At 41.2% G+C, this 14,477-nt stretch overlaps 1 protein-coding gene across 1 annotated transcript in view; it reads right to left on the reverse strand.

Moving 5' to 3' along the window:
* Positions 1–14,477, reverse strand: part of st8sia2 (ST8 alpha-N-acetyl-neuraminide alpha-2,8-sialyltransferase 2) — a 65,644-nt gene that overhangs the window by 14,911 nt on the left and 36,256 nt on the right. The window contains exon 4 of the mRNA XM_073032574.1: positions 10,362–10,619. Within this exon, the coding sequence (XP_072888675.1) occupies positions 10,362–10,619 (258 nt within the window). The remainder of the gene's footprint in view (positions 1–10,361; positions 10,620–14,477) is intronic.

Here is a 14,477-nt window from a genome sequence, read left to right on the forward strand (position 1 = left end):
ATAATTAAAGATACAAGTTTCCTTATTAAAGATCAGCTCCTGAATCCTACCAGAATTCCATTATTGTTCTAAAAGAGCTTGTTTACCTTCCAGTTTCATATTCAGTTGAAAGGGTCTACATATAAAACCATAACTTTCTTATACAGGGCAATCATCAAACTGCTCAGCAATCATGCAAAAGTACACACTCAATGGCCACATTATTACGTACACGTGCTCGTTAATGCAAATATCTTATCAGCCAACTGTGTGACAGCAAACAAAAACCAGAAACTCATCATAACATGAATTACAGAATCCAATCTACAAATTACGTTGATTAAACATTGCCCAAAACCACAAACTCCAGCACCATCCACTGACAGCATCAAAGGAGAGAGAGAGAGAATACGTACACAATGCTGGAAGAACTCAGCAGGTTTGGCAGCATCCGTGAGAAAAGAGTAGCCAACGTTTCGGGCTGAGACCCTTCATCAGGAATGGGAGGGAAGAGAGGGCTGAAGCCCAGCAATAGAGATAGGGGAGAGAGAGAGGATGCTTTCCAGAAAAGGTGCATAGCCAGACTAAAAAATATTACATTGTGTTATGAGTGATGAACAGACCTGATGGACAATGGGATACAGAGTTAACCATCCCCCCTGAGAACCACGAACTATTACTGTTGTTATGCTGACCATGAGAAAGAGATGAAAAACAGGTAAGAACATCTGCGACAGATAAGAGAGAGGGGGAAATTGCTGATTAACTGTATTATGACTCCTTTTTGAATTATTTACTGTTTCGCTGCAAGGACAATAGTTTGCTCAATAACATTCCTCAGTGGACTGAAGGAGTGGCCTGATTTGATGGACACAGTCATTCAAAATTGATTGATAGCTGAGTCTCCGTTAGTAGGGATAAAAAGACAGGTCTGGAGAGACACCCTCCAGACACGCCAGTGGACACTGATTGAGTGTTGGAACCCACAAGAAAGGTGGGGGCTTCGAAGACCAAACCAGGAGGTCGGTCAGTAAGGCTATCAGTGTGACAGCAGGGCCGGTGGGGACTTGTGTGTGTGTCCACTCATGCCAGAGTGATGAGTCCACCACAGAAGAACGGTCTGGCTGAAGACCAGAGGGGTCATAACTGAATGACCACAACGATACGACGGATTAAGAAAGCAAAGGAAGGTTTGGCTGCTGTAGCTGTTACCTCTCGCTCGCTCTTGCTCTCTCTCTCCCCCCAACGATTACAATACAACAACCATAACTACATCAGCACTCATGAACTGAACTGAACTTTATACTTTTCTATGACCATTTATTTACCCCTAGACATCAATAGAGCTTGTTTATTATTGATTATTATTATTCCTACACTTTTAGGTTTATTACTGCTAACTTGCTTTATATGTATATTTGCATTATTGATATGGTTTTGCTTATTTTTATTAATAAACACCTTTAGTTTGGTACCACCAGACTCCAATGGATTCTTCTTTCTCTGCTGGTTAGATACCCAGTTACGGGGTACGTAACAATTGGAAATATTGAATTTTGATTTCACCATCTCTTTATAAATAAAATTACTGTAGATGAGGATAAGATGTTGCCCAAAGGACAGCCTTGAACCTTTCAGTCAGCATTCAAAAAGTTTTCGATCTGAAACATCTACTCTGTTTTATTTCTCCACAAATGTCTCCTGACCTGCTGAATATTTTTATTATTTTCTGTAATTAATTGTTTGTTTTCCAGTTTCTTGTGAGATGGAGGGGCAAGACATTGATGGACTTGGGCAACCAATACTGAGGGTCTGAGAACAGGGTATAGTATCTGAAGGTTGTACTTGAGAATAAGAGTCCAACTTCATGTTACTGGTGCGGTAGTTAATGGGTTAATACTATGCCACTCACATATGAGCTGTTCTCACATGGGAGGAGTTCACATAGAGTCTAATAGTTTGGGGCAAGAGCAGAGTAATCCTCTCACTTTGCCACAGTGCTCAGGTAGTCTACCCTGATCTCCATTAGATTCAGTTTTTTCTTAAGAGTTCTAACATTTCACAAAATGAGACTGTTCTTACAAAAAAAGGAATTGGTGAATAAAAGGAGGAAAACAAAGAGACTATTAAAAATAAATTGAAAGACAGTTATACTTTTGCAATTCTTTTTTATGTTTATGTAAGGAGCGCACGTTGCGTGCCATGGGTGAAGTGAACTGAATCACTCAATTTCAGTGAATATATTTTCAGTGTAGTTCCATAGACAAGAAGCACATGCCTAGTTTTTCTTTTTTGTTTCAAGAAGAGGAAGTGTTATGGTCATTAATGGGTTAACCCTATGCCACGCAGCCGCACCCACGTGGGAGGAGTTCACATATTGTACAAGGGAGGTTATCAATAAAATTCAGTTGAATGGTCTGCGTACTGCTGTGCTGGTGTGCTCTCTGCACTCTCCCCCAATATCAAACACAATAGTTACAGCTGTACAAAATATTGAATAGGTATTTGCATTAATGAGCAGGTGTATAACTATACCTAGTAAAGTGGCCACTGAGTGTATATTTTAATGTTTTCTACAGGCATAATGTAAATGAGGAAGTTCAACTTCCGAATAAGGTTCAATAAAATTATATGAAGCAATTAATTTCCAGCAGCCATGGAAGCAAAGCTTGCATGACACAAGTCAAGGGAAAACCCAATGCACTGAAGAATTTCAAAGTGCGTCTCCCAACTGCAAGTTATTATGTTCAGAAAGTGGCCTCCCACCAAGCTTGTTCCACCACTCTGTGCAACCTCGCATTAGGGTAGGTACTAACAAAGTGAGAGAAAGGAAGAAAGAAAATAAAAAGACAGAGTGGAAAAGGAAAGAAAGGACATGAAGAAGATGGAGGAAAAGAGTGAACACGCAGTTAGACTATTGGACGTTGCAGAATTGGGCCATTCAGTCCATTGAGTCTGCTCCACCATTCAATCATGACTGATACATCTTCCCTCTGAACCCCATTCTACAGCGCTCTTCCCATGACCTCTGACACCCTCACTAATCAAGCACATATCAACCTCTGCTTTAAATGTTCCCAATGCCTCAATGCGGGGGCGTCTTAATACGCTCGGCAGAGGATGGTGCTCGGAGAAGCTGTGCCGGAGGGGATGATCGGAGGCTCGGAGGTTCGACGGACTCGGAGTCCGCTGTGGTCAGGTTGCTTTCAGTGTGTGCCGTGTCTGCGAGGCTGGGTTCGACGGAGCTTTCATTGTGTGCTGTGTCTGCAAGGATGAGTCGGGCGGTGCTCTGGAAATCCATAGCGGGGGTACTCCCTTCTGCCGCCGGCATGGGATGGCGAGTCTATCAAGGACCCTGAGGACTTGTGGGAACTGTGTGGTGGTTTCTTTTGAACTTATAGTCTTTTAACATCTTTGGACTATTTTTACTGTGCCCATGGTCTGCGTTTTATTAATTATGCTATTGTTTGCACTGTTGTAACTATATGTTGTAACTATGTGGTTTTGTGCAGGTCTTGTAGCTTTAGTTTTTGGTCTTGTTTTGGCTAGTGGGATTGGAGCTCCTTTCTGGGGAATGCGCTAAGATGGTAGCGCGATATTAATACGCAGCAGACTCTCCGGACTCTGGATTGGGGATTGCCAAACATTATGTGGATTTTCTGGTGTAGTCTGTTTTGTCATGTGCTTTTGTGATATCATTTTGGAGGAACGTTGTCTCATTTTTTAACTGCATTGCATTTGTGGTTTCTAAATGACAATAAACTGAATCTGAATCTGAATCCACAGCCATCTGGGTAAATGAATTCCACACATTCACCACCCTCTGGCTAAAGAAATCCTCCTCATCACTGTTCTAAAGGGACATCCTTTTATTCTGAGTCTTTGCTCTTTTACAGCTTCAGTTTAGAAATACATTGGTTGATACTTCTGGTAAGAAGCCATCGGGATTGTCCACTCACACAATAGCCTCTTAGGAGAACGGAGCGGGGTTAGAATCAAGGAAGATTAAGTTTTCAGAAGGCTTTCATATTGAGGTAATTATTACATTTAATAGATTACAAATGGAATGAACATGCAAGAAAGAAGCTTGAAGAGGAGAGTATTATTAGAAGAAAATTTTAGCGGGATTCTGTATAGACAAGAGGCTCTGCTCTAATGTATACATGAAACGAGTACAGAAGAGTCTATTGAGAGCTTGAAGGTACACAGATGCATCAATTTCATTCCAGACTGAGAGGCAGCAGGAACCAGCTAATCCAATTGAACTGCATGTTGGGACTTAATCCAACGTTCTCAGGAGAATCCAGCTGTTAAGTCCAAGAGTGGAAATGAGATGAAATGTGCCTGACAGTTCAGGAATTTCTAAATGATTAGAGGAGCATTAAGTACGACTGTAAAATGCCAGGCAGCCAGGGAGTGTGAAGAAGAGCCCACAGGAGACACGGCAGTTGTTGATGTTTGCATGTAGACTACTGGGCTGCAGTCTGCAAGTTTAGAAGTGTCACATAATCTTTAGAGCAGGGAAACAGGCCATTCAGCCCATTTAGTTTAGGCTAGGGTTTATATTACATTCTAGCTTCTATCTTTTATCAACTAATCTCTTTCAACGTAGAACAATGGAGTCACACTGTAAAGAAACAAGTACTTCAGCCCACCACATTCACATTGACCATCAACTACTCATTTACATTAATTCCATTTTACTAAATTCTCACATCCTTATCAACTGCCTTAAGTACTACCACCCATCTACTCACAGGGGTAATTTAACTTAGCGGTTAATGTATCGCTTTACAGAGCCAGCAATCAGAAGGCCGGAGTTCAGCAGTGGAGAGGGTGAGCAGTTTCCAGTTCCTGGGTGTCAATGCCTCTGAAGGTCTATCCTAGGCCCTGCATATTGTTGCAATTACAAAAAAGGTATGTCAGCAACTATATTTCATTGGGAGCTTGAAGAGATTCATTCTGTCACCAAAGACTCTAGCAAATTTCTACAGATGTACCATGGAGAACACTCTATTTGATTACATCACTGTCTGATATGGAGAGGCCACTGCACAGGAGTGGAAAAAGCTGCAGAAGTTCGTAAACTCAGCCAGTTCCATCATGGGCACTAGCCTTCCCAGACACCTTCAAAAGGTGATGCTTCGATAAAGGCAGTATCCATTATTAGGGACCTTCATCACCCAGAACATGTCCTCTTCTATTGCTACTATCAGGGAGGAGGTACAGGAGCCTGAAGACACACACTTAACAATTTAGGAACATTCTCTTCCTCGCTGCCATCAGATTTCTGAACAGACAATGAATCAACCCATGAACACCACCTTATTTTTACTTAGCTCTCTTTTCCCACTACTTATTGCGTTTAATTTTCAATATATATTTCTTATTGTAATTCATTGTGTTTTTATGTATTACATTGTACAGCTGCTGCAAAGCAACAAATTTCATGACATATGTCAGTGATATTGAACTTTATATTCTGACTCTGAATTCCATCGCTGTCTGTAAGGAGTTTGTACGTTCTCTCCGTGACTGCATGGGTTTCCTCCGGATGCTCTAGTTTCCTCCTATGTTCTAACAACGTATAGCTTAGTAAGGGTTAGTAAGCTACGCATGTGTTATGTTGGCACCTGGAGCATTGTGGCACTTGCAGTCTGCTCCCCGCATATCCTCAGACCGTGCTGGGTCGTTGATGCCAATGACGTATATATCATTGTACTTGTGACAAATAAAGCTAATCTATTCTTTATTTTTTTTAAACCAATATGGACATCTTTGAGATATAGGAGGAAGCTACAGCACCTGGAGGAAACCCATGTGGTCACAGGGGGACATGCAAACTCCACACAGTGAGCAATCGAAGTCGGGATTGATCATAGGCTTCTGCTGTCGTGAGTTAGTGGCTTGTGTGTCTCTACCTACATATCCCTTCATTCCTTTCATACCAAACTTTCTTTAAATACATCAATTAAAGGAAATAGTTGAAACAAATATACTGTCTTGATCACACAATGACTGTAACAATAAATAGAAAAAGAGCTACAGCAAGTCCCATATTCTTACCCCTCTGGGGCAAGATAGTTTTCTCTGGATTCTCTGTTGGAATTATTATATTACCCTTCTATATATCTAATCTATCAAATCCTCTATCATTTTTCAGCCTTTTTCTGGTGGTTGGAATAATTTCTCAGTACTGATATCATTCTTGTCATACCCTTTGTGTTCTTATTGTGAAAATTGGCACATTGGTTTATTACTATCATATTTATTTATTTATTGAGAAGCAGTGCAGAATAGACTCTTCCGGCCCTTTGAGCTGCGTTGCCCAGCAACCCCTGATTTAACCCCAGCCTAATCACGGGACAATTAACAATGACCAATTAACCTACCAACTGGTACGTCTTTGGACTGTGGGAGGAAACCAGAGCACCTGGAAGAAACCCATGTGGTCATGGGGAGAATGTACAAACTTCTTACAGCGGGAATTGAACTTGGGTCACTGGTACTGTAAAGCGTTGTGCTAGCCACTTCGCTAAGGTCCCGAGGTACAGTGAAAAAGTTGACTTGCGTGCCATTCGTACAGATTAATTCATTACAACAGTACATTTTATCTGCCTCTCCTTTAAGTATCGCCCGCAATTCATATTCTACAAGCCTCTAGGGTAGGGAATTCCAGCTATTTACCTCCCTCTGCAAGAACTTCCTTAGTTATGCATGCTGTCTAGGCACATCATTTCATCACATTAGAACAGCGAGGTAGTGAAAGAGCAGAATATGAATGATATAGAGAGCTCTTCATTATGATCTAACCAAGGTCTGTACTGACTTATCTGTTCTACTTCATCTCAATTCAAGATACAAAGTAAATTTATTATCAAGGTATGTATAAATTATACACCCTTGAGATTTGTCTGCTCACTGGCAGCCACAAAGCAAGAAATCCAAAAGAACCCAATTAAAAAAACACAGTCTTGCAAACCATATAAGTGAGCAACAGCATTCCGAACCAACTTGAGTCCGTAGAGCCGAATCCCCGGAGCAGCCTTTCAGAAATTCTTCTAAAAAACTAAACACCAGGATTTTATTCATCTTTTTAAAAATACCATTAATCTCAATTCTGACTTTTATAGTGCCCAGGGTTATGTTGACATAGAATGAGCAAATAAAGTGGTCATGGCTGTAAGCGACATTTGTAAACAACGACTTCCAAGATGGCTGACGCTGACATCGACACCTCTGAATTACATCAGATCAGATCATTTTCACAACATGGTGTGTTCACACCACTGTACTCAGAGGAGAAATGCACCTAGTTCAGAAAGACTACAGTTTAGGAAGGTTAAATGTTACTACATTTTTAAAAATAAAAAGTTTAGAAATTACGATTTGATGAAGAAACTCTTCTTGTGCTTCAAGCTGGGTATACGCCAGGAAAGCACTAGGTCCTTTTTAAAAAAATTACTATTTGTTGATGACTTGGTCTGTGTGTTAGCTTCTTATTTGCAGCTCTTCCCTAGGTTACGAATGCCTGGCAACAGCCTAGGTTACAAACAGGTCGGCACTGTAGTGTAACTGTTTGCGTAATGCTTTACAGTGCCATTAATCAGAAGATTAGGGTTTAATTGCTGCTGCTGCTTGTAAAGAAAGCTTCTACACATTCTCTCCCATGACCACATGCATTTCCCACTGGTGTTCGGGTTTCCTCCCACATTCCAGAAGATGTACAGTTTAGTGTTAGTGACTTGTGGGCATGTTATGTTGGTGCCGGAAGTGTGGCGACCATCACGGGCTGCCCCCAGCACGTCCTCGGACTATGTTGTTCGTTGGCATAAGTGACACATCTCACTGTATGTTTCGATGTACGCGTGGCAATCAATCTTATGGACAGCCCACAATACGAACAAGCTTTTAGGATCGGTGGGATGGGTTGCAGTCAACTTTTGCCAGATGGAACAGGACAATTCTTTGTGCCTTCTCTCCCTAGCCCTGAGCTGCAAAAATCAGGGGCTGGGTGGAGCTGAGAGCACTGAGCAGACTATGCCGTCGACAGCCTATTCCTTTCACAGTCCCGGCAACTCCTAGTCATTTCTAAGGTAGTGACATGTTCGGCACGACTTTGTGGGCCGAAGGGCCTGTATTGTGCTGTAGGTTTTCTATGTTTCTAACTCCCCCCAGATGCTACCAATTTACTCAGACAGCTTACAGTGGCAAATTAATCCACTTGCAGTTCGATAGCAACATCGCATCCTCTGGATACCTCAAAGCAGTTTACAAGTTTTAAGCTGCTGCTGAAAGATGATCTCCATGGTTTCGACCTGAAGCCAACTACAGGTGGTAAATTCCGACAGACAGCAGCTGTTTTAAAGTTTTGCCAGTGTTATACTCTCAGTGGCCATTTTATTAGGTACCTGATGTAGCCTAATAGAGTGACCACTGCTTGTATGTTCGTGGTCTTCTGCCGCTGTAGCCTACGACTTCAAGACTCGATGTGTTGCGCATTCAGCGATGGTTTACTGAACACCATTGTTGTAATGTGTGGTAATTTGAGTTACTTTTTTCTTCCCGTCAGCTTGAACTAGTCTAGCCATCCACCTCTGACCTCTTTCATTAACAAGGCATTTTCACCCACGGAACTGCCTCACATTGGATGTTTTTAAAAAAATTTTCACATCAAATTCTATAAACTCAAGAGATCGCTGTGCATGAAAATCCCAGGAGAGCCGTAGTTTCTGAGATACTTAAACCACCCTGTCCGACCCCAAGAACCATTCCACGGTCAAAGTCACTTTTCTTCCCCATTCTGATGTTTGGTCTGAGCAAAAACAGAACCTCTTGACTACACCTGTATGCTTTTATGCATTGAGTTGCTGCCACATGATTGGTCGATTAGATATTTGCACTACATAAACCAGCCACTGAGTGTGGTCATAGAGTTATGCAGCCCAGAACCAGGCCCTTCAGCCCGACTCATCCATGCTAACCAAGATGTCAATCCAAACTAAGCCTACTTGCCTTTGTTTGGTATATATCAAACCTTTTCTATCTTGTACCTGTCTAAAGTCTGTTAAATATAGTAATGTATCTGCCTACAGCTTCCTCTATAAACTCACTCCACTTCCCTGTTTTTCTAATCAATGTCCCTGGCAATAATTGATAACTTCCTGTTAACTTTTCTAATTATTTGCTGTACCAGCACAGGAGACTTTTCCAGTTCGTGCACATATCCTTCTGTTCTATGAAATCTTTCATCACGTGTTCTCACATTATACTCCACATTGCCAGATCTTTGCCCTATCACATAACTTAGCTATACCCCTTTGTAACCTTTATACATCCTTGATCATCACCTTGAATGGAAAGAATCCATTGCAAAGTTTAAAGTAAATTTATTATTGAAGTCCATATATGTCACCATGATCTATCTTGTGATTCATTTTCTTTTGGTGATTCTTAGTAAAACACAGAAATACAATTATTTACTTACTGCCCATTTAGGTGTTTAGGACAGCAATGAAGGTCCTCCATCTCTGCCTGTCCTTGGCCACTCAGATGTGGAAGGGTTCTTCATCGCTGTTCCCGTAACAATTTTGTTTTACCAGTCAAGGTTGTTAGCCCTGAGCTGAACCCCACCCCTCCCCCCAAACCTGGAGGACCGGTAGACCTCTCTTAGTCTGGTCTCTAAACTTTGACCGGTTTCGTATGGGTGACCCTACCAAGAGCCAAAGCATAAAGCCCTGACTCCAGCCAACACAGCTCTCTGGGTCATTGAGGCACACAAGCCTCCAAACCCAATGGCAAGGTTGTGGTCCTCTTGAAGGAAGAAATACAATACAATCAACGAAAACTTAATTCCCTACCTACCTTTGTGTCCTCAACAGACTTGGCAGTCTCATCTTCAATGCTTTTGCCCAAATTATTCTTATAATTTATACAATGCTGAGGCCCCAGTACCAACCCTTTAGCACAAAACTTATTATATATTGCCAGACAAAGACCCATTTCTGCCCACTCATTCCAGTAGCTCAGCCATTCTTCTATCCAATAAAATGCAGCACTTCCTTCACCTGAAGTAGGATATTCAGTGTTTATCAACTTTCCTTATTGCTCCAAACAGGTACGTTACCTTCCATTCAGGAAGTATCTGTGGAAGGAGAAGCAGAACTGACATTTCAATCAATGAGTTCTCAGCAGATCTGGGAATATTCAGAATTTCCTTCTAAATTTTCCCCACTTAGATGACATGTCATCTGTGTCTTTCTCCACAGATGCTTCCTGACCTGCTGAGTATTTTCTGCAGTTTCAGCTTTTATCTCAGATTTCCAGCATCTGCAGAGTTTTGCTTTTCAAGGCCTATTATCTTATTAAACTCTTAGTATTACCTTATCACAAATTCATGAGCATCAATCTCTTGTCCACAGCCACTGTTGAGCAGAATTCCAGAATTCCCAACAATTGCACATTGTTTGAAGTGTTTATTTTTCATTGGCGATATTTTTGGTAATAGCTTGTACAGGCTGTAGGATATATTCAGAGTCCTGTCCCTGTCAACAATATAATGGATGATATCCCCCGGCTTCAGCCTGCCTTTCAGCACTGAAATGTCCTTCTCTGCATCCAGAAACCTCAGAATGTCTTTCCTAGGAACGGAAAAAGAAAGCCAACTTTAAGTGAAGAAGCAACAAACACAAAACTCAAATCGAAATGAATAAACAGTCAGCATTTTGGGCTGAGACCCTTCTTCAGCACTGATTCAGCAACCATTGAAAAAGACTGTCTAACATGAAGTGTGCAGAAAAATAGATAGATCATGCAAACAGTAAAAGTAAGGAAATAACATTCAGAACTAAGGTTGATGAAAACGAGCTCACAGCCAGGAAGCAAGTCACAGCTGAGCCAGGAGCCCATTAGTTAGTAGGCCAGAGCTTCAGTTCAGTGCAGAGACAATTAAACCTCCTGAGCAGCAAGCTGAACTCCGGACCCAACATCCTGACCTTTTCAATCTGACCCACCAGCTGGTACACTAACAGCATTTGAAAGACACTTCGACAGGTACAATGTCAGCAAAGGTTTAGAGGGCTGTGGACCGAAACAAGTGAATGACACCAGCTTACATGGTTGTCTTGATTGGCACGGTCTAGTTAGTCCAAAGGACCCGTTTCACATTGAATGAGTCGATGACCTGGACTCAGAGGGAAGGGCTGAAACAAAATATAAATCTAAAAGCAATTTGTATTTTTTCTTGTGTCTTACCCTGGTAAATGTAATAATATCAACCACAGTAATATGAAACTATGATCATCTCCAGTCCTTATTGTTCCCTTCTCTATTTCTCTGCTTTTCCAAAATTTCAATCCGCAAAATTCCCAAGTTCAATTTGAATTCTTTTTGGTGCTTCAGGCCTAGCTTAATTCAATGGATTTTTTTTTTGCTCACAGACTTTGATTTCGTGACTGATTAGAAAAATTGAACTTGAATTTTCACTTTGAAGATTTTCCTTTACTGGTCTGACCCTTTATTCTTCTCTCTGTAAAAATAGTCATTTATAACATCGCAGTCTAGAAATTCATATAAATCTTGGCTTTAGAAATTCCTACTCTTTTGTTTTCAAAGTTTTGCAAAGCGCCACCGCTCTCCACCACAGTGATCTCCTTCAACCCTACAACTCTGCAGTATATTGGCACTCCTCCAATTCTGAACTCGTAATTATTATTTCACTTTTGAATGCCGTGCTTTCAGCTGCAAAGTCCTAACTTCCGGGGTCATGGGAGAGGCAAGTGCTGGAACCTAGAGCAAAAATTAAACTGCTGGAGGGGTTCAGGGGGGGTCAAGCAGCATCTGTGGAGGCAGAGGGATAAAGTTTAAAGTTCAAAGTCAATTTATTATTGGTATGTGTATGTCACCAGATACAACCCAGAGATTCATTTTTGCAGGCATTCACAGTAGAACAAATACAATATAATTAATATAATCAAAGACTGACCAACACCAATATGCAAAAGAAGACCCACTGTGCAAATACAAGTCCACAATTTGAGCAGGGTCATTACTCAAATCGTCAGCTATCTGCTTCCCACCCTCCCCCCCGCCACAGATACTGCTCAACCCATTGAACTCCTGCAGCAGTTTGCATTTGGCTCCTTGTTGCTGGAATTTAACCTCACTTGCCTATTTATTTAGTTGTAAGACCTTCTCATTACAACTTTGGCCACCATCGTCGTGTAGTGGTTAGGGTGACGCTACTACAGCCTGGGTCGTTCGGATTCTGGAGCTCTGTTCCGGTGCTGTCGGGAATGAGTTTATACGTTCTCCCCATGACCGCGTGGCTTCTGCCAGGTATTCCGGTTTCCTGCCGCAGTCCAAAGACGTACTGGGTTGGTAGGTTAATTGGTCATTGTAAATAGTCCTGTGATTAGGCTAGTGTTAAATAGGTGGGTTTGCTGAGTGACACGACTCATTGGGCTGGAAAAGCCTATTCTCTAAATAATAAATAAATTACTTTAAATTAAACTATAGTAATTTTTAAAATGTATTGTTCTGTAAGGCTGCTGCAAAACGATAAAGTTCACAGTAATCACACTTGATTCTGATCTCCAACTCTTTTTACCTCTTTTGCCTTTTAAGAATCTTGTTCTTTGACCAAACGTTGGATTATTTGTTAAGAGATGTGCACTCCAAGTGTCACTGATTATGGATATTGTGGTTGTGATCTCTGGAATTTAGGAGAATGAATCTTGAGAAAGGAAATTTACAGTACTGTGCAGAAGTCGAAGGCACATATATGTTGCTAGTGTGCCTAAGACCCTTGCACAGTTCTGTACTTGTCAACGTAGAGCGGAGAACGAGGTCAGAAATCCAGCAGTAGAAAGGGACGTTGGGAATGGTGAGGCAGGCTGTGAGCTGATGTTTGACTCCATTTCACCGAGCAAAAAGGGAAGTTGAAACGCCGAGGTGAATGTGGAAGTTTGGAGTTCGTTTCAGTGCTTCGGTGCTCTGCAGTCTCCAAGAGGATTCTGGGAAACAGAGGCAGCCTATGTAAACTCCATGGCAAGAAGTCTGCGGGATGGGGCATGAGCTATTGTTCAACTCCATTCTGCCAATTAAAGCTTCCACAGTTCACCAATTAAAGCAATGAGGGAGGTCGAAACATTGAGGCAAATGTGGAAGGTGAGCACCGGTTGCCTGCCTTTTAATAGCTGGAGATCACTCTGTGACCTGAGAGAGGAGAGCCTGTTGCTGTGCCCGGAGAATATTACCCAGGTTTTCTGCGTTTTGGATGTGGCCTTGGACTATAGACTTCCCCCCCCATCTTATAGTTTTTTTATATTCTGTGTTTTTTGCTTGATCTTTCTCGTTTTCTCGTGTGTGGGTAAGGGATTTGGGGGCCGATGTGCCTGTTCCATTTTTGTTTGTTCTTTTGTGTGGGGAGGGAGGATTTGGGGGCTGGTGATCCTTTTCTTTCTTGGTTTTGTGTCTATCCGGAGAAGAAGAATTTCAGAGTTGTACACTTTGATAATAACTGAACTTTTGAATCTTTGGAGTGCCTCAGGTGGCAGAGATGTAGGCTGTGGGCTGCCACAGCACATCCTCGGACTATGTTGGTCATTGAACACAGATGATGCATTTCACCGTATGTTTCTAGTTTCAATGTACGTGTGTTATATAAAGCTAATCTTTAAAAATCTTTCTATGATACAAAAGAGGCTATTGTTACTCCTCAATCCATTTTGCTACATGAAGGATTATTCTTACTCTACTCATCACTTCTTTCAATCTTTTTATCTGATACTTTAAGTATTTATCCTATCAAATTGTTAATGTATTGGCTCACCGAATTACGTTCTGATACTATTAGTTGAAAGCAATAATTTTAACCTCTCCACTGACTCTTTAAGGGTCAATTTCAAAAATATTGTTCTTGAGTGTCCAGTCTATAGAAATAATCTTTCATCAGTCACTCTCCAATTTTCTCAAATTTTAAAAAGTTTCTTTAACCTTCTATTCAGACCTCTCTATATACAAACACAGAAGTTTTCAAACTAGTTAACATATCAAAAATTTTCTTTTTTTGTATTTTTAATAATTCATGACTCCTGCTTTTCTAGGTTGACAATTACTTGTCAACCTTGTCAATTAATTGGATGACAATTACTGGTTACAATTCCACCTAATCAATGGCTTGCCTGAATTCAGTATTTTGTCCAAGCTTTAATTATCAATGTCCAAGTGTCTGGATTTTAAAGTCTGACTTGCAAATCTCATCATGATATTATCTCTCTCTATCTATCTGTAATCTCCCACATTCTTACAACCATCAAAATGTCTGCACTCTCTCAGTTCTGGCATCTCCATAGCGGGAAATTAAATCGATCTACTACTGAACCATCATATCTTTCATACCTCTTCCCGATTGTTCTTCCCTGAGGCACATTGGACAGTGTCATTCCTTAAGCATTTTTTTTGTCTTATTTTTCTGGGGCCAAGTTGCTAGCTCAGTG

Source organism: Hemitrygon akajei, chromosome 30, assembly GCF_048418815.1.
Source record: "Hemitrygon akajei chromosome 30, sHemAka1.3, whole genome shotgun sequence".
In the NCBI taxonomy this organism is placed as follows: domain Eukaryota; kingdom Metazoa; phylum Chordata; class Chondrichthyes; order Myliobatiformes; family Dasyatidae; genus Hemitrygon; species Hemitrygon akajei.